General features: G+C 45.0%; 1 protein-coding gene across 1 annotated transcript in view; it reads right to left on the bottom strand.

Moving 5' to 3' along the window:
- Nucleotides 1-23,920, bottom strand: part of LOC311144692 (protein RUFY3-like) — a 51,553-nt gene extending 27,633 nt beyond the window's left edge. The window contains exon 1 of the mRNA XM_084180786.1: nt 23,632-23,920. Coding sequence (XP_084036912.1) covers nt 23,632-23,896 — 265 coding nt within the window. The 5' untranslated portion in view covers nt 23,897-23,920. The remainder of the gene's footprint in view (nt 1-23,631) is intronic.
- Nucleotides 23,921-25,325: the final 1,405 nt, after the last annotated feature.

Below are 25,325 nucleotides of genomic sequence, written 5' to 3'. Positions count from 1 at the left end.
GAGATAGAGGAGAGGGGGGGAAAGATAGAGGAGAGAGGGGGAAGAGATAGAGGATAGGGGGGGAAAGGTGGGGAGAGAGAGGAGAGGGGGAAAGGGGGGGAGAGATAGAGGAGAGGGGGAAAGGGGGGAGAGATAGAGGAGAGGGGGAAAGGGGGGGAGAGATAGAGGAGAGGGGGAAAGGGGGGGAGAGAGAGGAGAGGGGGAAAGAGGGGGAGAGAGAGGAGAGGGGGAAAGGGGGGGAGAGAGAGGAGAGGGGGAAAGGGGGGGAGAGAGAGGAGAGGGGGAAAGGGGGGGAGAGAGTGGAGAGGGGGAAAGGGGGGGGGGAGAGGAGAGAGAGGAGAGGGGGAAAGGGGGGGAGAGAGAGGAGAGGGGGAAAGAGAGGGGAGAGATAGAGGAGAGGGGGAAAGGGGGGGAGAGAGAGGAGAGGGGGAAAGAGGGGGAGAGAGAGGAGAGGGGGAAAGGGGGGGAGAGAGAGGAGAGGGGGAAAGGGGGGGAGAGAGTGGAGAGGGGGAAAGGGGGGGGGGAGAGGAGAGAGAGGAGAGGGGGAAGGGGGGGAGAGAGAGGGGAGGGGGAAAGAGGGGTTGAGCAACACACCCGGGTACAACATACATTGGTCACCATGGCAACAGCTGAAGGCTGAGAAGGGAATGCAAACTGCTCCAATAGACAGAGAGGAGGGGGGAGAGGGGAGGGGCTGTAGCAGCCAACAGAGAGAGGAGGGGGGAGGCTGTAGCAGCCAACAGAGAGAGGAGGGGGGAGGCTGTAGCAGCCAACAGAGAGAGGAGGGGGGAGGCTGTAGCAGCCAACAGAGAGAGGAGGGGGGAGGCTGTAGCAGCCAACAGAGAGAGGAGGGGGGAGGCTGTAGCAGCCAACAGAGAGAGGAGGGGGGAGGCTGTAGCAGCCAACTCAAATACGCAACAATGCATTTGCTCTCTAATGACAGAACAAGGCCTACAAGATGACAGAACAAGGCCTACACGATGACGGAACAAGGCCTACACGATGACGGAACAAGGCCTACAAGATGACAACAAGGCCTACATGATGACAGAACAAGGCCTACATGATGACAGAACAAGGCCTACATGATGACAGAACAAGGCCTACATGATGACAGAACAAGGCCTACATGATGACAGAACAAGGCCTACATGATGACAGAACAAGGCCTACATGATGACAGAACAAGGCCTACATGATGACAGAACAAGGCCTACATGATGACAGAACAAGGCCTATATGAACACATGATCAAAATGACACAATGATTCAGATGGGTTTATCATCCATTTTGTCAGAACATGGAAGGGCATTCTACATCTGAAGATGAAACTGGCATCATAAGTCACAGCCTTTATACTGCAGAACAGCTTATGTGGAGGTACAAAGACAATAATTACACATCCACTTCACATTCTCCCCAAAAGATAGTCTTTAAGGCTGTGGTACACTCATTCTATACAGTCTCCTATAAAACTACAGAGTACTGTGTAACCTTGACATGTAAATACTGACGAGACACTGGATATCATGCTGTGAACATCATGCAACTACAATATACGGTATGCAGTTCGATCATACGAGTGAAGACCTTTAAAGTTAGGGAACAATGTTGTGAAATGAAGAAGCAGCCAGTGGAAGAAGCCAGGTTTATTGGTCTTGTTTCCTCCTGAGCTCATATTCTATAGGAGCAGTGGCCTACTTCTAAATGAAACTGCTCTCAAACAAATGTTTGTGGCAAACGCCTAACAGTTTGTTGTTGGTTCAGACAGTAACTTCTGACACACTGGGGGTTCTAGGACCCTGGGGGTACTTGAGAAGACTCATGAGACTATAGGCTTACTTGTAAAATGCACATTAGGGGGTACTTCAGGGGTGGAACAGTAATCGAAAATGGTTGAAAACCACTGGGCTAATAGAATAGGATAAGTGTTGATCCCATGCTTCATGAGCTGAAATAAAACATCCCAGAAATGTCATGCACAAATTAGTTTACATTCCTGTTAGTGACCATTTCTCCTTTGCCAAGATAATCCATCCACCTGACAGGTCTGGCATTTCAAGAAGCTGATTAAACAGCATGATCATTACACAGGTGCACCTTGTGCTGGGGACAATAAAAGGCCACTCTAAAATGTGCAGTTTTGTCACAACACAATGCCACAGATGTCTCAAGTTGAGGGAGTGAGCAATTGGCATGCTGACTGCAGGAATGTCCACCAGAGCTGTTGCCAGAGAATTGAATGTTCCTTTATCTACCATAAGCCACCTCCAACGCAGCTTTAGAGAATTTGGCAGTATGTCCAACCGGCCTCACAACCGCAGACCAAGTGTAACCACGCCAGCCCAGGACCTCCACATCCGGCTTCTCACCTGTGGGACCAGCCACCCAAACAACTGATGAAACTGATGAGTATTTCTGTCTGTAATAAAGCCCTATTGTGGGGAAAAACGAATTCTGATTGACTGGGCCAGGCCCACCCATGGCTGAATCCATGCCCAGTCATGTGAAATCCATAGATTAGGGCCTAATGAATTTATTTCAATTGACTGATTTCCATATATGAACTGTAAATCAGTAAAATCTTTAAAAGTGTTGCATGTTGCGTTAATATGTTTGATCAGTATATTTACAAATCCTAGGAACAGGCTGGAGCCGGTTTGGCAGTTCTGTGGGGGGAGGTAGGCCTAACCCTGGCATAGCTCTGAGCTCTACCCAACAGGCCTTGCAGCAACAGGGTACTGGCCAGGAAACAGAGAGAGAATAAAGCAACAGAGCCATGGTAGAGGTAGAGAGAGAGATGTGGAATGTTTACCGTTCATTTTTTATTGTTTTTCCACTTTTGTTTATTATCCATTTCACTTACTTTGGCAACGTAAAGATACGTTTCCCATGACGATAAAGATATGTTTCCCATGACGATAAAGCCCTTTGAATAGAGCGAGAGAGAGTCTGATAGCAAGATGATAATGTCATTGTATGCTGTAGCGCAGGGTTCCCCAATTAGATTTCCAAAAGGGCCATATTTGGTCAGGCATGGCAAGCCGAGGGCCAACAGGTTTGTTTTTTTGGGCGACAGTTTTATGTTTTATCAGTTTTCACTTCTATTGTGATTTTATAATTATTAGTAGTGGTGTTAGGAGTCACATAAGAGAAAAATGAAAAATACTAAATTAGTCCAAAACCAACTATTTAATTATGTTGTTTTACACATAGTTAAAACCGGGTGCTTGTATGACGTTAACATGCTTGAAATTTTTTGTTTGCGCTGGTCAGATTTTTCTGGGTAGTTTGCATTAAAACTGGCAGCATGAAGAGAGTTAAAATACCGCTTCAGATTGTCCGCTTTGATTCCAGCTACAGTCTGAATGCATATTAAGCATGTGGGCATAGCACTGTTGTGGTCCGGTAAAAAAAAAGCAATACCTCTCAGTCCAGTCAGTTTTGAACTGACGGTTCTCCGGTTCTCCTGGTCTACCTTGCGTTTCTTGGCCAATGCCATGTTGGTTTGACTGGATTTAATACTTTTTTGTGAGGAAGTGGTCAGTCCTTTTGATGAAAGAGGGTTAACTGGCGAGCGGCTGCGGCTACTGTGTTTGTGTGACACTACACTAGGTAGCTAGTGGAGTGGAGACGAGTACGCAAAGCACGTCTGACGTATGCACGCGGTAAAGGCCACAGGTCAAGGTGTGGGATCATTTCAAAATAAAGCAGAGCCGCGGATATTAAATTCATGTTTATTATAACAAGTGAATGCCAATGCTGTCAGTGTGGGCCAGACATTTTGCTCTTGCGTCTGGCCCGCAGGCCGCTTATTGGGGTTGGCTGCTGTAGCGTTAAGATTTCCCTTCACTGGAACTAAGGGGCCTAGCCCAAACGATGAAAAACAGCCCCAGACCATTATTCCTCCTCCACCAAACTTTACAGTTGGCACTATGCATTGGGGCAGGTAGCGTTCTCCTGGCATCCGCCAAACCCAGATTTGTCCGTCGGACTACCAGATGGTGAAGCGTGATTCATCACTCCAGAGAACGCATTTTCACTGCTCCAGAGTCCAATGGCAGTTAGCTTTACACTACTCCAGCCGACGCTTGGCATAGAGCATGGTGATCTTAGGCTTGTGTGCAGTTAAAATTGGCAAAAAAATACAGATTTCTTTCCTCAGGGCCGTGGGGTGAGACAGGGATGCAGCTTGAGCCCCACCCTCTTCAACATATATATCAACGAATTGGCGAGGGCACTAGAACAGTCTGCAGCACCCGGCCTCACCCTACTAGAATCTGAAGTCAAATGTCTACTGTTTGCTGATGATCTGGTGCTTCTCTCCCCAACCAATGAGAGCCTACAGCAGCACCTAGATCTTCTGCACAGATTCTGTCAGACTTGGGCCCTGACAGTAAGTCTCAGTAAGTCAAAAAATATTGGTGTTCCAAAAAGGTCCAGTTAACAAGACAACAAATACATCTTATAGACACTGTTGCCCGAGATCACGCAAATAATTACACCTACCTCGGCCTAAACATCAACACCACAGGTAACTTCCACAAGGCTGTGAACGATCTGAGAGACAAGGCAAGAAGGGCCTTCTATGCCATCAAATGGAACATAAAACTCAGCATCCCAATTAGGATCTGGCTAAAAATACTTCAATCAGTTATAGAACCCAATGCCCTCTATGATTGTGAGGTTTGGGGTCCACTCACCAACCAAGAATTCACAAAATGGGACAAATACCCCATTGAGACTGTGCATGTGGAATTCAGAAAAAATATATAGTGCCTTCGGAAAGCATTCAGACGCCTTGACCTTTTCTAAAATGGATTTAAAAAATAAAAATCTTCAGAAATCTACACACAATACCCCATAATGACAAAGTGAAAACAGGATGTTAGAAATTATTCAGACCCTTTGCGATGAGACTCGAAGTTGAGCTTAGGTGCATCCTGTTTCCATTGATCATCCTTGAGATGTTTCTACAACTTGATTGGAGTCCACCTGTGGTAAATTCAATTGATTGGACATGATTTGGAAAGGCACACACCTGTCTATATAAGGTCCCACAGTTGACAGTGCAAAAACCAAGCCATGAGGTCGAAGGAATTGTCCGTAGAGCTCTGAGACAGGATTGTGTCGAGGCACAGATCTGGGGAAGGGTACAAAAAAAATTTCTGCAGCATTGAAGGTCCCCAAGAACACAGTGGCCTCCATCATCAAGTTGTAGAAACATCTCAAGGATGATAAATGGAAACAGGATGAAAATTAGCTCTATTTCGAGTCACAAAGGGTCTGAATACACATTTGCAAACATTTCTAAAAATCTATTTTTGCTTTGACATTATGGGGTATTGTGTGTAGATTGATGAGGGGAAAAAACAATTTAACCCATTTTAGAATAAGGCAGTAACATAACAAAATGTGGAAAGGTCAAGGGGTCTGAATACTTTCCAAATGCACTGTATATACATGCCTCCTGTAAGACCTTATGATCCGTGACCCGTACAGACCATACATACATACATACATGTGGTCCTCTGTAGCTCAGCTGGTAGAGCACGGCGCTTGTAACGCCAGGGTAGTGGGTTCGATCCCCGGGACCACCCCATACGTAAAAATGTATGCGCTTTGGATAAAAGCGTCTGCTAAATGGCATATTATATTATATTATTATACATGATACAGACATGATACACACCACATCTTGGTGTCATCATAGTCCTCATAGAGCGCTCTAACATATGGTGTATGGCTATATTCTGAAATAAAATTCACATTAATTTATTCAACATAAAAAAATATTAGTAGTATCTCAAAAGTACCCTTTTTGATTTTGCTTGTTTTTAGACATTGTTTGGCCACAATGTACTCTTCAGGCACATCAGCGTTCCAGAGTCGGCTTTCTGCTACTTTTGAAGAAATTATCAACTTTATACAGAAACCAAATCACAGCCCTCCTGTAGAATTGCACATTCAGCAAATCACCAGCAGAGGGAGTTCACTTGAACTATTTTCCGATTCACTGTTTGTGGTGGTGGCTCATAAAAAGTATCTTAACATTAAAAGTAGCAGAGAGCCCACTCTGGAAATGTGATGTACTTGTAGAGTATATCGTTTAAAACAAATGTCTAAAAAAAACGAACAAAATTGATGTTGAATAAATGAATGTGTAAAATGAAATGATTTATATAAACACACTAGATGTCTGATTTGGGGTACTGTGTTGAAGCGACCACGCCTCCATCTTGGTATTCCCCACCGTTGTAAAAATATATATATTTTTGAAGTAATAGAAATCCATTTATTAATGTCTACATTCGTTTGTTTTATTACAGACACCTTAATTGCATACTTTAACATTCTATTATGACCTAAACAAAAATACATATTTTTAGAGATTACTAATGTTATTGTCCCCACTACAACAACTAAATAGATGTAATTTTGTCCTTGAAACATGTTATTGAAATACTGTAGAATACCATTCATATCTATGGTAGACTGCTCCTACTGGGAGTGCCAATATGGCCGACCGCTGGCTTCAAAGCCTCTCATTGGCCAATTCATAGCATCAGCAATCCAGGGTTTAGATAAAATCATTGGTAAAATTGTATTTAAGAATGTAGCGATACCTCATATTTTAGGGAGCACACGGTATAATGACACCAAGATGTCTGTATCACAGGATCCCTACAGGACAACACCTAGGGTGACCACATTTAAACTACCCCACATGCAGGACAGCAGGATGATTTACGTGACAGTGTAGCCTAACCACACCCCTCTCCTCCTCCATGGCTCAGAGAGAACATCATTACCATGACCTGGGCCTGTATTCTGACGTGACTACATTACCATGACCTGGGCCTGTATTCTGACGTGACTACATTACCATGACCTGGGCCTGTATTCTGACGTGACTACATTACCATGACCTGGGCCTGTATTCTGACGTGACTACATTACCATGACCTGGGCCTGTATTCTGACGTGACTACATTACCATGACCTGGGCCTGTATTCTGACGTGACTACATTACCATGACCTGGGCCTGTATTCTGACGTGACTACATTACCATGACCAGGGCCTGTATTCTGACGTGACTACATTACCATGACCAGGGCCTGTATTCTGGCGTGACTACATTACCATGACCTGGGCCTGTATTCTGACGTGACTACATTACCATGACCTGGGCCTGTATTCTGACGTGACTACATTACCATGACCTGGGCCTGTATTCTGACGTGACTACATTACCATGACCTGGGCCTGTATTCTGACGGGACTACATTACCATGACCTGGGCCTGTATTCTGACGTGACTACATTACCATGACCAGGGCCTGTATTCTGACGTGACTACATTACCATGACCTGGGCCTGTATTCTGACGTGACTACATTACCATGACCCGGGCCTGTATTCTGACGTGACTGCATTACCATGACCCGGGCCTGTATTCTGACGTGACTACATTACCATGACCCGGGCCTGTATTCTGACGGGACTACATTACCATGACCTGGGCCTGTATTCTGACGTGACTACATTACCATGACCTGGGCCTGTATTCTGACGTGACTACATTACCATGACCCGGGCCTGTATTCTGACGTGACTACATTACCATGACCCGGGCCTGTATTCTGACGTGACTACATTACCATGACCCGGGCCTGTATTCTGACGTGACTACATTACCATGACCCGGGCCTGTATTCTGACGTGACTACATTACCATGACCCGGGCCTGTATTCTGACGTGACTACATTACCATGACCTGGGCCTGTATTCTGACGTGACTACATTACCATGACCCGGGCCTGTATTCTGACGTGACTACATTACCATGACCTGGGCCTGTATTCTGACGTGACTACATTACCATGACCTGGGCCTGTATTCTGACGTGACTACATTACCATGACCTGGGCCTGTATTCTGACGTGACTACATTACCATGACCTGGGCCTGTATTCTGACGTGACTACATTACCATGACCTGGGCCTGTATTCTGACGTGACTACATTACCATGACCAGGGCCTGTATTCTGACGTGACTACATTACCATGACCAGGGCCTGTATTCTGGCGTGACTACATTACCATGACCTGGGCCTGTATTCTGACGTGACTACATTACCATGACCCGGGCCTGTATTCTGACGTGACTACATTACCATGACCTGGGCCTGTATTCTGACGTGACTACATTACCATGACCTGGGCCTGTATTCTGACGTGACTACATTACCATGACCCGGGCCTGTATTCTGACGTGACTACATTACCATGACCCGGGCCTGTATTCATAAAGAGTCTCAGAGTAGGAGTGCTGATCTAGAATCAAGTCCTTCTGTCCATGTTATTTATTATGATCTAAAAGGCTGATCCTAGATCAGCACTCCTACTGAGATTTGTTTTTATGAATATGGGCCCTGGATGCTGTAACGTTGCATCCTCTTGAACAGGGCCCCATCCCCCACACCCCCTCCACCATCCTAGACTAGGTCAGCCTCAGCCCCTGTCAGTCACCTACCTTCGTGGGCTGGTTCTGGGTCCGGGGTGAGGGAGATGTCGTTGAGCTCCCTGAGACAGAGCCATTCTCCGTCCACAGACACACGGAAGTTGCACAGGTAAATGGTTTCCCGGGCGGCTTGCGTGATCTTGTCAGTGGTGGGGGTCGGGGCATCGGCCTGAGGAGTCACGTCTGCCATGATGACTCAGCGAATAGAGGGCTGAGAGAAGAATGGCAACAAAGCAGGAACGCTCTCTCTGTCCAGGCGACACAAAGGCCGAAAAGAGGGGGATGGAGAGAAAATGTCTGTGCCGAACCACAGCAGTGGAACAGGACTGAAGAGATGAGAGAAAGAGGACAGAACGGTGTCCAACTCTTCAGATAGAAGAAAGGACGGCGTTATTTTCTTCCACTCCGTGCCTCCTCCCCCTTCACGCACTCCTGCCTTTACGGATGAGTAAGGAGAAAAAAACACCACTGTGCGTCTGTCTCAACAAAAGCTGCAGTCCTGCCCTCTCCTCTCTCCTCTCTGCAGCGCGGCACAGCCTGGGTACTGGGAGAACAACGCTAGGTCTCTGCCTGGGCGCGGCCTGGCTACTGGGATAACAACGCTAGATCTCTGCTCTGCTGGAATTACAGCTTCTCCTTTTGGTGGGCTCTGCCTTCGCCCCTCTCCTCTCGTTCGGCTAGCCCTCACAGGATTGGCTGTGTGCAGGCAGTGAGTCGCTGCTCCTCTGACAGACAGCAGAGTGGGTGTTGACCAAGATGGCTGCCTGATAATGAGCTAGCTGGGCAACAGAGCAACATCACCTGACCAGATGGTGCATGCGTAAAAAAGGGGAGGGGGGGGGGGGGGCACTGTAATTCCCCTGATGCCCATTTGTTGCTTTTGATGCTGGGAGGGAGAGAGGAGGCATATTTGATGCAGGGAGAGAGGGAGGGAGGGAGGGAGGGAGGTAGGGAGGAGGCATATTTGATGCGGCTCGTCGCTCTCTCTGGCATCAGCCAGATTTCCTGGCAGGGAAGAACTATTAAATCAAAACACTGAGCTGAGAACCACCATTTTACTCAGCCACCTGTATTTACAGGATACAACTGCCCCATAAAAAACACTGGACATTTGAATCCTTTGTTCTATCAAGGAAAAGGGTAAGGGGATACGTAGTCAGTCACACATTTCGGTTGTATCTTCCACATTTAACCCCTCTGAATCGGAGGCTGCCGTAATCCACGTCCACGTCACGGGTTCATCAGCCCACACCATCTAATAACTTTAGAACTATAAGTATTTCAACATTATTGCATCTCTTGATATTTGTTATAGGCAATGTAAAATAGATTTCTCAATTACTTACCTAGTTAAATAAAGAATGAAAACATGAAATGTGCACCCGTTGTCGACAACTGCAAGAAAATAATATTTCACACTGATGTAACACCCGAGTCATGGGTTGATGTGGTAGCTAACAAGTTCTCAGGTCCAAGCGGCCTCATTATAATGTTGCATACACACACACAATATGCTTGCGCCAGTTCACGCAAAAGTTGGCATTCATAAAAACCAAAATTTGACGGGAGAATGTGCTAGAATATTATCCTCCCACAATCTTTAGACAATGCGTACGCACAGTTTCTAGTGGTTGAAATATTGCACTGCAAGGCAGCAAAAGTAGCCTAGTAGCAGCCTTGTGCTAAATGGGGAATTATGTATATATTATTTTTATATAATAATTATATAATTTTATATATAATTACAGTGGGGGAAAAAAGTATTCAGTCAGCCACCAATTGTGCAAGTTCTCCCGCTTAAAAATATGAGAGGCCTGTAATTTTCATCATAGGTACACGTCAACTATGACAGACAAAATGAGAAAAAGAAATCCAGAATTTTTTATGAATTTATTTGCAAATTATGGTGGAAAATAAGTATTTGGTCAATAACAAAAGTTTCTCAATACTTTGTTATATACCCTTTGTTGGCAATGACACAGGTGAAACGTTTTCTGTAAGTCTTCACAAGGTTTTCACACACTGTTGCTGGTATTTTGGCCCATTCCTCCATGCAGATCTCCTCTAGAGCAGTGATGTTTTGGGGCTGTCGCTGGGCAACACAGACTTTCAACTCCCTCCAAAGATTTTCTATGGGGTTGAGATCTGGAGACTGGCTAGGCCACTCCAGGACCTTGAAATGCTTCTTACGAAGCCACTCCTTCGTTGCCCGGGCGGTGTGTTTGGGATCATTGTCATGCTGAAAGACCCAGCCACGTTTTATCTTCAATGCCCTTGCTGATGGAAGGAGGTTTTCACTCAAAATCTCACGATACATGGCCCCATTCATTCTTTCCTTTACACGGATCAGTCGTCCTGGTCCCTTTGCAGAAAAACAGCCCCAAAGCATGATGTTTCCACCCCCATGCTTCACAGTAGGTATGGTGTTCTTTGGATGCAACTCAGCATTCTTTGTCCTCCAAACACGACGAGTTGAGTTTTTACCAAAAAGTTCTATTTTGGTTTCATCTGACCATATGACATTCTCCCAATCCTCTTCTGGATCATCCAAATGCACTCTAGCAAACTTCAGACGGGCCTGGACATGTACTGGCTTAAGCAGGGGGACACGTCTGGCACTGCAGGATTTGAGTCCCTGGAGGCGTAGTGTGTTACTGATGGTAGGCTTTGTTACTTTGGTCCCAGCTCTCTGCAGGTCATTCACTAGGTCCCCCCGTGTGGTTCTGGGATTTTTGCTCACCGTTCTTGTGATAATTTTGACCCCACGGGGTGAGATCTTGCGTGGAGCCCCAGATCGAGGGAGATTATCAGTATGTCTTCCATTTCCTAATAATTGCTCCCACAGTTGATTTCTTCAAACCAAGCTGCTTACCTATTGCAGATTCAGTCTTCCCAGCCTGGTGCAGGTCTACAATTTTGTTTCTGGTGTCCTTTGACAGCTCTTTGGTCTTGGCCATAGTGGAGTTTGGAGTGTGACTGTTTGAGGTTGTGGACAGGTGTCTTTTATACTGATAACAAGTTCAAACAGGTGCCATTAATACAGGTAACGAGTGGAGGACAGAGGAGCCTCTTAAAGAAGAAGTTACAGGTCTGTGAGAGCCAGAAATCTTGCTTGTTTGTAGGTGACCAAATACTTATTTTCCACCATAATTTGCAAATAAATTCATTAAAAATCCTACAATGTGATTTTCTGGGAAAAAAATTATTCTCAATTTGTCTGTCATAGTTGACGTGTACCTATGATGAAAAATTACAGGCCTCTCTCATCTTTTTAAGTGGGAGAACTTGCACAATTGGTGGCTGACTAAATACTTTTTTCCCCCCACTGTATATACCCATCTAGTACTGGGTCAGATCCACCCTTTGCCTCCAGAACAGCCAGAATTCTTCGGGGCATTCTAAAAAGTTGTCTGAAACGTTCCACATGGATGTTGGTCCATGCTGACGCGATGGCATCACGCAGTTGCTGCAGATTTGACGGCGGTACATTCATGCTGTGAACAGCCCGTTCCATCTCATCCCAAAGATACTCCATTGGGTTGAGGTCTGGGGACTGCACAGGCCACTCATACTTCACTCGCTGTCATGTTCCAGGCGATGCTATTCCACTCCTCAGTTGTCCAGTGTTGGTGATCGCGTGATGACTGGAGACGTTTCTTCTTGTTTTTAGCTTATAGGAGTGGAAACCAGTGTGGTCGTCTGCTGCAATAGCCCATCCGTGACAAATATTGACGAGTTGTGCATTCCGAGATGCCGCACACCACTGTTGTACCGTTATGTCTGTCTGTGGCCCGTCTGTTAGCTTGCACCATTCTTGCCATTCTCCTTTGACGTCTCATCAACGAGCTGTTTTCGCCCACAGGACTGCCGCTGACTGGATGTTTTTTGTTTGTCGCACCATTCTAGGTAAACACTAGACCCTGTCTTACATGAAAAGCCCAGGAGGCCGTTTCTGACATACTGGATCCGGCGCGCCCGGCACAGACTAATCTCAAAGTCGCTTAGGTCACTGGTTTTGCCCATTTTAACATTAAATCGAACAGTAACTGAATGCCTCGATGCCTGTCTGCCTGCTTTACATAGCAAGCCACATGACTCATTGTCTGTAGGAGCGATCCATTTTTCGTGAACGGGGTGGGGTGGTGTACCTAATAAAACAGGCCAATCAGTGTATGATGACTCTTCTAAATAAAAACAATTGTGTCACAGCCTGAATTTAAAATGGATTAAATAGATTTCTCACCTATCTACATACAATACCCCATAATGACAAAGCACAAAAAAAACATTGAGAATGAAATACATAATTATTCACACCCCTGAGTCTCCATTCGTCACGCGATCACCAACACTGGATACATGTTAGAATCAACTTTGGCAGCGATTACAGCTGTGAGTCTTTCTGGGTACGTCTAAGAGCTTTGCACAACTGGATTGTACAATATTCGCACATTATTATTTTTAAAATTCTTCAAGCTCCGTCAAGTTAGTTGATCATTGCTAGACAGCCATTGTCAAGTATTGCCATAGATTTAAGCTGATTTAAAGTTAAAACTGTAATTAGGCCACTCAGGAACATTCAATGTCGTCTTGGTAAGCAACTCCACTGTATATTTGGCCTTGTGTTTTAGGTTATTGTCCTGCTGTAGGTGAATTCATCTCCCAGTGTCTGGTGGAAAGCAGAATGAACCAGGTTTTCCAGTAGGATTTTGTGCTTAACTCTATTCCGTTTCTTTGTATCCTAAAAAACTCTGTAACTGTTTTAAAGTCCCCATTGGCCTCATGGTGGAATCCCTGCCAGGTTTCCTTCCTCTCCGGCAACTGAGTTAGGAAGGACGCCTGTATCTTTGTAGTGACTGGGTGTATTGATCTGTTTGAAATTCACTGCTCGACTGAGGGACCTTACAGATAATTGAATGTGTGGGGTACAGAGATGAGGCAGTCATTCAAAATTAATGTTAAACATTATTTTTGCACACAGAGTGAGTCCATGCAACTTATTATGTGACTTGTTAAGCACATTTTTACTCCTGAACTTATTTAGGCTTGCTTATATCAAGACATTTCAGCTTTTCATTTAATTTTTTTTCTAAAAACAGAATTCCATTTTGACATTATGGGGTATTGTGGTTAGGCCAGTGACACAAAACCTCAATTTAATCCATTTTAAATTCAGGCTGAAACACAATAAAATGTGGAAAAATTCAAGGGGTGTGAATACTTTCTGAAGGCACTGTATATCATAACCATCGCAGAATAAATTCCTCACCCTTTCTGGCCATGATGAGTTCATATTCCTGAAGTAGCCATACAAATTACATTTCTCATTAACTGATTATTATTTTTTGTTTGTTTGTTTTGTTTTGACTCATAGCATCCGAAAAGGAGTGGGTTTATAACATACAGTAGAATTTAACAGGCGAACAGACATTTGATATTTTGCATTGAAGTGTGTAGGCTACCACTGTAAGTAGGACCTACTGTAGTTTTCATTTTGTTCAGAATGGAAAATGTTTCAGAATTCGCAGGCAGTGGCAGCATATTTAGGTAACGGAAAAAGTCAATGCAAAACATTATTGAATTCAAATGATCTGTTTACAAGGTCAACCATTTGCAATTGTTTTTTTCCCTTTCAGAAAATGTCAGATACAGCAAATTCCACTGCAAAAGAAAACATTGCCAACACCTCCAAAGACTTTCCTTTAGATACTGTCTAATTCCAATACTTCCAAAGTATAAAGCAAAATAAGGCCATTATTGTCACCATAAAAGCTGAATGATGGGCAATGTTCAGCCGTTGCTATAATGCTCGTTCACGCACCGTTTTACGACGGGTATGATTTATGGCTGGAAACACCGTCAGGCAGTCACACCGACTCTGGACTCAACACCGTCAGGCAGTCACACCGACTCTGGACTCAACACCGTCAGGCAGTCACACCGACTCTGGACTCAACACCGTCAGGCAGTCACACCGACTCTGGACTCAACACCGTCAGGCAGTCACACCGACTCTGGACTCAACTTCTGTGCCATTCTGAACACAAATACTGGAAATTCCACTAGTCTCATCCAAGGTTATTTCAGTCACACGCTGCCAATTTAACTCAACATAGAACACTCAGGAATCAGGATGGAATGAATCACCGGAGGCCTGAGCATTTCACTGTAGCCATCTTGTAATCTACATCTAGCTCATAGACAGTAAAAAAATATGGACGAAGCCATCGATGACGTCACCTCATTGTGTCCTATGAGAACGATCGGTGGCGCATTTGATAATCAGGAAGTGTCATTTCAGAGTGTCGCCATCTTGTTACATGGAGGAGTTTTTGGAAACATTTCATGCGCAGTTTGAGCTACTCTAGGAAGTGACGTTGCAGGCTAGCTCAGTGCTGCCCCCTCTCGTGGAGTATCTCAAGTTGAAGGCCGACCAAGGTACCATTAGCAACTAAACTATCCTCATAACTTTGTGTGTGATTTTAAAGTAATCTGTTAAAGGACAATCATCTGGTGAAATAAAAGCAATTATTGGTACCATCATTGTAAGAAAAACTGTTTAATATCCACGAATATTGACCACTAAGATCACCATTTCCACCATTCATTATAATGGGGGATCCTGTTATGTGGAAACAATGGCTGCAGTATCGTGGTCGGCCTTCAATTTGAAATCTTTAATGCGAGAGGGGCAGTCGTTCTCCCCTGATCTGGCTACAGCAAAACATAAACTACTGCATGTTTCCCAAACTCGGTCCTGGTCCTGGGTCCTGGGTCCTGGGTCCTGCCCCCCCCCCTCCCTCCACCCTCCCCCCTCCCCTAGCACTACACAGCTGATTCAAATAACCAACTCATCATCAAGCTTTCATTATTTATTTTTTTATCAGCTGTGTAGTGCTAGGGCAAAAAAATAAAACGTGGGGGGGGGGGGCCCAGGACAGAGTTTGGGAAACCTTGAACTACTGACATGATGAAACAGCAGCGTTGCCATGTTCGCGGTTCTCCCGCAAAATTTGACTACTTTGAAAACGATGTCACAGGTGAACATTTATTTGGGTTTTTGTGCTGTTTCTAAGTTGCACCGCAGCCACCATGGCATTTCTCTTTAAAATATATACAGTGTAGTGCTATTAAAAGAATGTATATATACAGCACCAGTCATAAGTTTGAACACACCTATTCATTCCAGGGTTTTTCTTTATTTTTACTATTTTCTACATTGTAGAATATTAGTGAAGGCATCAAACCTATGAAATACATTTACATTTTAGTCATTTAGCAGACGCTCTTATCCAGAGCGACTTACAGTTAGTGAGTGCATACATTGTTTTATTTTTCATACTGGCCCCCCGTGGGAATTGAACCCACAACCCTGGCGTTGCAAACGCCATGCTCTACCAACTGAGCTACATCCCTGCTGGCCATTCCCTCCCCTACCCTGGACGACGCTGGGCCAATTGTGCGCCGCCCCATGGGTCTCCCGGTCGCGGCCGGCTGCGACAGAGCCTGGATTCGAACCAGGATCTCTAGTGGCACAGTTAGCACTGCAATGCAGTGCCTTAGACCACTGCGCCACTCAGGAGACATACACGTGTTTAGCAGATGTTATAGCGGGTGTAGCGAAATGCTTGTATACTCCACTTTGTCTCACGCAGTCTCCTTTGAACAGTTGATGTTGAGATGTGTCTGTTAATTGAACTCTATGAAGCATTTATTTGGGCTGCAATTTCTGAGGCTGGTAACTCTAATGAACTTATCTTCTGCAGTAGAGGTAACTCTGGGTCTTCCATTCCTGTGGCGGTCCTCATGAGAGCCAGTTTCATCATAGCGCTTGATGGTTTTTGCGACTGCACTTGAAGAAACTTTCAAAGTTCTTGAAATGTTCCGGCTTGACTGACCTTCATGTCTTAAAGTAATGATGGACTGTCGTTTCTCTTTGCTTATTTCAGCTGTTCTTGCCATAATATGGACTTGGTCTTTTACCAAATTGGGCTATCTTCTGTATACCCCCCTTACCTTGTCACAACACAACTGATTGGCTCAAACGCATTAAGAAGGAAAGAAATTCCACAAATTAACTTTTAACAAGGCACACCTGTTAATTGAATTGCATTCCAGGTGACTACCTCATGAAGCTGGTTGAGAGAATGCCAAGCGTGTGCAAAGCTGTCATCAAGGCAAAGGGTGGCTACTTTGAAGAATCTCAAATATATTTAGATTTGTTTAAAATAATTTTGGTTACTACATGATTCCATATGTGTTATTTCATAGTTTTGATGTCTTCACTATTATTCTACAATGTAGAAAATAGTAAAAACAAAAGAAAAAGCCTGGAATGAGTAGGGGTGTCCAAACCTTTGACTGGTATTGTATATTTCACTGTGACCTGCTGCTGACTGTCAGGCAGTGAGGCAGGCTGTTGGTGAGTGAGCGGTGGGGAGGGCCGGAGGGGTGGTGGGGAGGGCCGGAAGGGTGGTGGGGAGGGCCGGAAGAGCGGTGGGGAGGGCCGGAGGGGTGGTGGGGAGGGCCGGAAGGGTGGTGGGGAGGGCCGGAAGAGCGGTGGGGAGGGCCGGAGGGGTGGTGGGGAGGGCCGGAGGGGTGGTGGGGAGGGCCGGAAGGGTGGTGGGGAGGGCCGGAAGAGCGGTGGGGAGGGCCGGAGGGGTGGTGGGGAGGGCCGGAGGGGTGGTGGGGAGGGCCGGAGGGGTGGTGGGGAGGGCCGGAGGGGTGGTGGGGAGGGCCGGAGGGGTGGTGGGGCGGTGGGGAGGGCCGGAGGGGTGGTGGGGAGGGCCGGAGGGGTGGTGGGGCGGTGGGGAGGGCCGGAGGGGTGGTGGGGAGGGCCGGAGGGGTGGTGGGGAGGGCCGGAGGGGTGGTGGGGCGGTGGGGAGGGCCGGAGGGGTGGTGGGGAGGGCCGGAAGGGTGGTGGGGAGGGCCGGAGGGGTGGTGGGGAGGGCCGGAGGGGTGGTGGGGAGGGCCGGAGGGGTGGTGGGGAGGGCCGGAAGGGCGGTGGGGAGGGCGGGAAGGGTGGTGGGGAGGGCCGGAGGGGTGGTGGGGAGGGCCGGAAGGGTGGTGGGGAGGGCCGGAAGGGTGGTGGGGAGGGCCGGAGGGGTGGTGGGGAGGGCCGGAAGGGTGGTGGGGAGGGCCGGAAGGGCGGTGGGGAGGGCCGGAAGGGTGGGTCTGTGTGTGTTGAGAGAGCAGTACAGCTATTGACTGAGTCACGTGAGCGAGAGGAGAGAGAGCAGCGTGCGCACGTCGTGACAACTTTTTAACCAATTGTAGGTAGGCTATTTAGATTGTCATTATGGAGACACCCTATTTCCAACCCATTTTCCATAAAACATTAATACGCTAGAACTGATGCACATCAACAAATAATGCAGACAAAGCACTGGAAAACGACTTTGGGCGCATTACATAAATTCACTTGGCAGGTGGTTTAAACCGCATTCTAATGTTGACTGCTTTTAAAGAAAACGGTATCAAGCGAAGTGCTTTATGCATGCTCAGATGTTGGGTGTTGGGGGCTGCCCGAGTGGAAATTTGAAATGGAAGTTATGGAACTCCCTCGCATGGTTATTTTTATGGGGCAAAGTCCTCAATAAAACTGACATTAGGCTAAATGTGAAAAATGATAAATTTGCCTCTGTTGGCCATCAAGTAGCCTATATACAGTGAGGGAAAAAAGTATTTGATCCCCTGCTGATTTTGTACGTTTGCCAACTGACAAAGAAATGATCAGTCTATAATTTTAATGGTAGGTTTATTTGAACAGTGAGAGACAGAATAACAACAAAAAAATCCAGAAAAACGCATGTCAAAAATGTTATAAATTGATTTGCATTTTAATGAGGGAAATAAGTATTTGACCCCCTCTCAATCAGAAAGATTTCTGGCTCCCAGGTGTCTTTTATACAGGTAACGATTGGCAGACTAAATAGCCTTGGTTTCTCAAATGACTGCCTCGCCTGGTTCACCAACTACTTCTCAGATAGAGTTCAGTGTGTCAAATCGGAGGGCCTGTTGTCTGGACCTATGGCAGTCTCTATGGGGGTGCCACAGGGTTCAATTCTTGGGCCGACACTTTTCTCCGTGTATATCAATGATGTCGCTCTTGCTGCTGGTGACTCTCAGATCCACCTCTACGCAGACGACACCATTTTGTATACATCTGGCCCTTCATTGGACACTGTGTTAACAAACCTCCAAACGAGCTTCAATGCCATACAACAATCCTTCAGTAGCCTCCAACTGCTCTTAAACACTAGTAAAACTAAATGCATGCTTTTCAATCGAACGCTGCTGGCACCCGCCCACCCGACTAGAATCACCACTCTCGACGGGTCTGACCTAGAGTATGTGGACAACTACAAATACCTAGGTGTCTGGTTAGACTGTAAACTCAACTTCCAGACTCACATAAAGAATCTCCAATCCAAAGTTAAATCTAGAATCGGCTTCCTATTTCGCAATAAAGCCTCCTTCACTCATGCTGCTAAACATGCCCTCGTAAAACTGACTATCCTACCGATCCTTGACTTCGGCGATGTAATTTACAAAATAGCCTCCAACACTCTACTCAGCAAATTGGATGTAGTCTATCACAGTGCCATCCGTTTTGTCTCCAAAGCCCCATACACTACCCACCACTGTGACCTGTACGCTCTTGTTGGCTGGTCCTCACTACATGTTCGTCGTCAAACCCACTGGCTCCATGCCATCTATAAATCACTGCTAGGCAAATCCCCGCCTTATCTTAGCTCATTGGTCACCATAGCAGCACCCACCCGTAGTCTGCGCTCCAGCAGGTATATCTCACTGGTCATTCCCAAAGCCAACACCTCCTTTGGCCGCCATTCCTTCCAGTTCTCTGCTGCCAATGACTGGAACGAATTGCAAAAATCTCTGAAGCTGGAGACTCTTATCTCCCTCAATAACTTTAAGCATCAGTTGTCAGAGCACCTTACCGATCACTGCACCTGTACACAGCCCATCTGAAATAAGCCCACCCAACTACCTCATCCCTATATTGTTATTTATTTTGCTCTTTTGCACCCCAGTATCTCTATTTGCACATAATCTCTTGCACATCTAGCATTCCAGTGTTAATACTATTGTAATTATTTTGCACTATGGCCTATTTATTGCCTTACCTCCATAACTTGCTACATTTGCACACACTGTATATATATTTTCTGTTGTATTTCTGACTTTATGTTTTTTACCCCATATGTAACTCTGTTGTTTTTATTGCACTACTTTGCTTTATCTTGGCCAGGTCGCAGTTGTAAATGATAACCTGTTCTCAACTGGCTTACCTGGTTAAATAAAGGTGAAATAAATAAAAATACAAAAAACGAGCTAAGATTAGGAGCACACTCTTAAAGGGAGTGCTCCTAATCTCAGTTTGTTACCTGTATAAAAGACACCTGTCCACAGAAGCAATCAATCAATCAGATTCCAAACTCTCCACCATGGCCAAGACCAAAGAGCTCTCCAAGGATGTCAGGGACAAGATTGTAGACCTACACAAGGCTGGAATGGGCTACAAGACCATCGCCAAGCAGCTTGGTGAGAAGGTGACAACAGTTGGTGCGATTATTCGCAAATGGAAGAAAAACTAAATTACATTTTACATTTACATCATTTAGCAGACGCTCTTATCCAGAGCGACTTACAAATTAAATAACTGTCAATCTCCCTCGGCCTGGGGCTCCATGCAAGATCTCACCTCGTGGAGTTGCAATGATCATGAGAACGGTGAGGAATCAGCCCAGAACTACACGGGAGGATCTTGTCAATGATCTCAAGGCAGCTGGGACCATAGTCACCAAGAAAACAATTGGTAACACACTACGCCGTGAAGGACTGAAATCCTGCAGCGCCCGCAAGGTCCCCCTGCTCAAGAAAGCACATATACAGGGCCGTCTGAAGTTTGCCAATGAACATCTGAATGATTCAGAGGAGAACTGGGTGAAAGTGTTGTGGTCAGGTGAGACCAAAATCGAGCTCTTTGGCATCAACTCAACTCGCCGTGTTTGGAGGAGGAGGAATGCTGCCTATGACCCCAAGAACACCATCCCCACCGTCAAACATGGAGGTGGAAACATTATGCTTTGGGGGTGTTTTTCTGCTAAGGGGACAGGACAACTTCACCGCATCAAAGGAACGATGGACGGGGCCATGTTCTGTCAAATTTTGGGTGAGAACCTCCTTCCCTCAGCCAGGGCATTGAAAATGGGTCGTGGATGGGTATTCCAGCATGACAATGACCCAAAACACACGGCCAAGGCAACAAAGGTGTGGCTCAAGAAGAAGCACATTAAGGTCCTGGAGTGGCCTAGTCAGTCTCCAGACCTTAATCCCATAGAAAATCTGTGGAGGGAGCTGAAGGTTTGAGTTGCCAAACGTCAGCCTAGAAACCTTAATGACTTGGAGAAGATCTGCAAAGAGGAGTGGGACAAAATCCCTCCTGAGATGTGTGCAAACCTGGTGGCCAACTACAAGAAACGTCTGACCTCTGTGATTGCCAACAAGGGTTTTGCCACCAAGTACTAAGTCATGTTTTGCAGAGGGGTCAAATACTTATTTCCCTCATTAAAATGCAAATCAATTTATAACAATTTTGACATGCGTTTTTCTGGATTTTTTTGTTGTTATTCTGTCTCTCACTGTTCAAATAAACCTACCATTAAAATTAGACTGATCATGTCTTTGTCAGTGGGCAAACGTACAAAATCAGCAGGGGCTCAAATACTTTTTTCCCTCACTGTATGCCATTGTAGACTACCACTTGATACAATAAATATGTAGAAATGACGATATCACTGCAGTCATTGCACATCAATTTGTGCCACTTGTGTAGCCTACCTGGAGCTGGCAAACAGATGTAATAAATAGCCTGTAACTCAGTTTATTGTTGTAGCCTTGTGTTATTATGCAATTATTAAATGGACATCATTTCCAATTTAATTAAAGCTCTATCGCAATTTTGCCGATCAGTTGTTAGAACGCATTAGAATGACGGTAACAGTAGTCAGATTAGGCTATAGGTAAAACAAATTCTAAAAAATAAAACACTGGCTGTTATTGACAAGCATATTCAATTCATATACATATTATTAATATTTAATTCAGTGATTTGAATTATGACCCCCATCTTCAGTAGCCTGTTCCAGCTGGCTATTGGGAAACACTTCTTACCTCTTAAAATCCCTATTCATGTTGAATAAATTAGTCTGTTAATTTGAACTAAGCAAGCTGCTAAAATCGTTCAGTTTCCGTCTTGTCTAGGCTACTGTAGACTATCTGAAATGAGATGTAGGCCTATCAGGGGATATAGGATCCCTGCCTTTATCTAAGCAAACCATTGCAGAATTGAATTACAATCATAAACCCAGATTTTAGTCTGTAGCCTATTGAAAAACAATTGGTAACACACTACGCCGTGAAGGACTGAAATCCTGCAGCGCCCGCAAGGTCCCCCTGCTCAAGAAAGCACATATACAGGCCCGTCTGAAGTTTGTAGCCTTGTGTTATTATGCAATTATTAAATGGACATGTTTAGTTGATCATTTCCAATTTAATTAAAGCTCTATCGCAATTTTGCCAATCAGTTGTTAGAACGCATTAGAATGACGGTAACTTTTTTCCCTCACTGTATGCCATTGTAGACTACCACTTGATACAATAAATATGTAGAAATGACGATATCACTGCAGTCATTGCACATCAATGTGCCATTTGTAGTGTTAACGTGTAGCACAAAACAGCACAATTGCTAGAAAATAGCCTCACATTAGTTTTTTTTTATGTTCATCCAAGTTTTTCTTGCTCAGAGATTGAGATCCTCTGTCCAACTTTCATCACTCAAACTCTCGTCGGATTTACATTTTTACATTTTTAGTAATTTAGCAGACGCTCTTATCCAGAGCGACTTCCAGGAGCAATTAGGGTTAAGTGCCTTGCTCAAGGGCACATCGACAGATTGTTCACCTAGTCGGCTCGGGGATTAGAACCAGCGACCTTTCGGTTACTGGCACAACGCTCCATTTATCTATAGTTATGCACATGCGCAACGGGGATTTATTTACAATTATAAACCTGGTTCGAGTCCTGAATGCTGATTGGCTGAAAGCCCTGGGGTTTGTGGTATATGGCCAATATACCACGGCTAAGGGCTGTATCCAGACACTCCGGGTTGCGTTATGCTTAAGAACAGCCCTTAGCTGTGGTATATTGGACATATACCACACCCCCTTGTGCAAATGATCTGGCGAGTTTAATAATGGCAAATTATATTTTATTTTGCACCATATTCAAATTCCTTTATTACGTTATGTCATAGCTTGCAATAATTATTATTTTGAGGAAACCCGAAATTTGATTCTAACGTCGTTACAAGTTACTATGATATTCCTTCTTAATTGGCTCGATAAGGTTATGGAATAAAGTTTTATAGTATAAATATGTCAACTCCTCTCCTGCTGTGAAAAACAAAATCGGGCTATATTTCAGGACTTTTGTGTCAGTTTTAAGTGGTCATTGGGCTAGAGATTTTAGCTTGACCTGGCAACCCTGTGAAACAGAGCTACCTAGCAATGATATAGAGTAGGGCTCTCCAACCCTGTTCCTGGAGATTTACAGTACCCTCCTGTAGGTTTTCGTTTCAACCCCAGTTGTAACTAACCTGATTCAACTTATCAAGCAGGTAATTATTAGAATCAGGTGCGCTAACTTAGGCTTGGAGCGAAAACCTACAGGACGGTATCTCTCCAGGAACAGGGTTATACCATGAATCTCTTCTCTCTCTACTGTAATCAATCTGAAAGTTGTCTTTGGCTGGCTAGCTAGCTAGCTAGCTAACGTTAGCTGCTAGCTAAGACAAAATAAGAGCTTCATCTCCCCTGCTGTAACTTTGTTTGCTAGGTAGATTAGAGTCAACAGTCAGGGGGGTCGGCAGGTGATTACAGCTGTTGACAAATAGCTAACTAGCTAGCTGCTAATTATGACAACAGCTGAGCTTGTTGAGTCAGACAGCTAGTGCTCTCATCGTCAGCTAGCAAGTTGTCTTAGTTAAATGGGTAGGTCGATTATTAAAACACTCACTTTTAGTATTTTTCGACGTTCTCTTGATATTGAACTCATATTGAACAGAAGTAGGAGATGACGGTCCAGTCTTCACAGAACAAATGTTCGCCGAACTCAGCGCCTCTTTAAAATAGATGACAGATGTCGGAGAGAAGGACTCATCCGGGGTGCCGGCAACATGTCCGTTTGTATCTTGAATATGTGCTCTGTCAGAGTCCAAACTTTGTGAAAGTGGTGAATCTTGGAAAGGGCACGATAATGTTGACAGTCGCTGCTCCGCCATGTTCACTTCAAATTCATGTGACTCGTCTTCTTCGTCTGTGGGTTTTATGGCGGACTACATCAAAAAGTTGTATTGTCGCCACCAGCTGGACGATTTCAAACCTAAAATAAAAATAAAAAAATCCATACTTAATAGTGATTCTAACAATCCACCCTTATAAAAATAGTACATTGTCAAAAACAAACAAAACTCCCACTTCTTCCTTCTTTTAGTTCTCCATCTCTCTCTTCTCAGGCTCTAGGCTTTTGCTAATATTCCATGTAACTCCTTTGCTGTGAAATCTTTCAGCCCCAGGAACCGCTCGGCCGCAATTACAATGATTTCAATCTTCCTAGATCTTTTCTCCACCTTGGCAGTGCCATTTATTACCATTGCGATAAAGGCCACAAAGTCCACCTTTTTAACCTTTAAAATGTCAGGATCCTCTTGGTGTAAGACAACCCCTGCAGCCTGCAGTGAAGGCCTATCCACCACCATGGACTCTTCTGGTGCAACATTCAAACCATCAACCCTTTAAACAGCTGCTGCATATGAAATGTTCTGTACAACGCTGACTTTGGCCACCTCATCATTCTCTTTCACCCTTGTGAGGCATTCAGAAGACGTGGCTTCATGATTTCCACCGCAATTACAACATGTCACATTTTCTTCACTATTATAACTCATAATATGATATTTTCCACATCTTGTACATCTCGGCTTCTCCCTTCTGCAAAACACTTGAAACATGACCAAAAGCTTTACAATGTTCACACTGCATTGGTCTTGGGATGCTCTAACTGTGTAGTTAATATATCCTAACCGCACTTCATTATTGAGAGACTCCATTTAAAAAACAAAAGAACAGAAACTCTTCACTTTTTCCCCACTCACCACTCGATGCTTCAATCACTCCAGGAATATTTTTAATCTCTTCCAAATCAACTTCCCACGAAACGCCAGATATAACCCCCTTGAGGGCTGCCCTGTTCCGAAGAGACACACACAACACTTCAAACGTATCAAATCGATTAAGACCCAACGCACGTTCCTTCTGATCCCCAGAATCACAAAATATCAAAACAATCCCGCCTTTCGTGAGCCTCACATCCTTCACTTTACCCAGCACTCTCTCCACCAGTTTGGATAACTAAAATGGTTTCTTCCAGATTGGTACTCTGCTCAGCTGCTCCTCATTAACAAACCGTTCTCCTACTAAATACGAAGGGTCATTCTTATCACTGTACTCTTCTTTGCTCCATTTAACCATTCTTTTGAACTATACTCCAATTCTGCTTGATTCTACCTCCATTGTATTCAGATTCCACTTCATCGTCCGCTTATGCCATCTTCCATCAGTGATTGGTCATCCCGACTCTGAGAGCAACTTCTTCTTCTTTGGTGGGGTTTATCGGCGGTTGGCATTACCGCCACCTACTGTACTGGAGTG

This window comes from Coregonus lavaretus, assembly GCF_964263955.1.
Source record: "Coregonus lavaretus genome assembly, chromosome: 17".
Taxonomy (NCBI): domain Eukaryota; kingdom Metazoa; phylum Chordata; class Actinopteri; order Salmoniformes; family Salmonidae; genus Coregonus; species Coregonus lavaretus.
The sequence above is the reverse complement of the archived record's forward strand: the minus strand, read 5'-3'. Positions and strand labels throughout refer to the sequence as shown.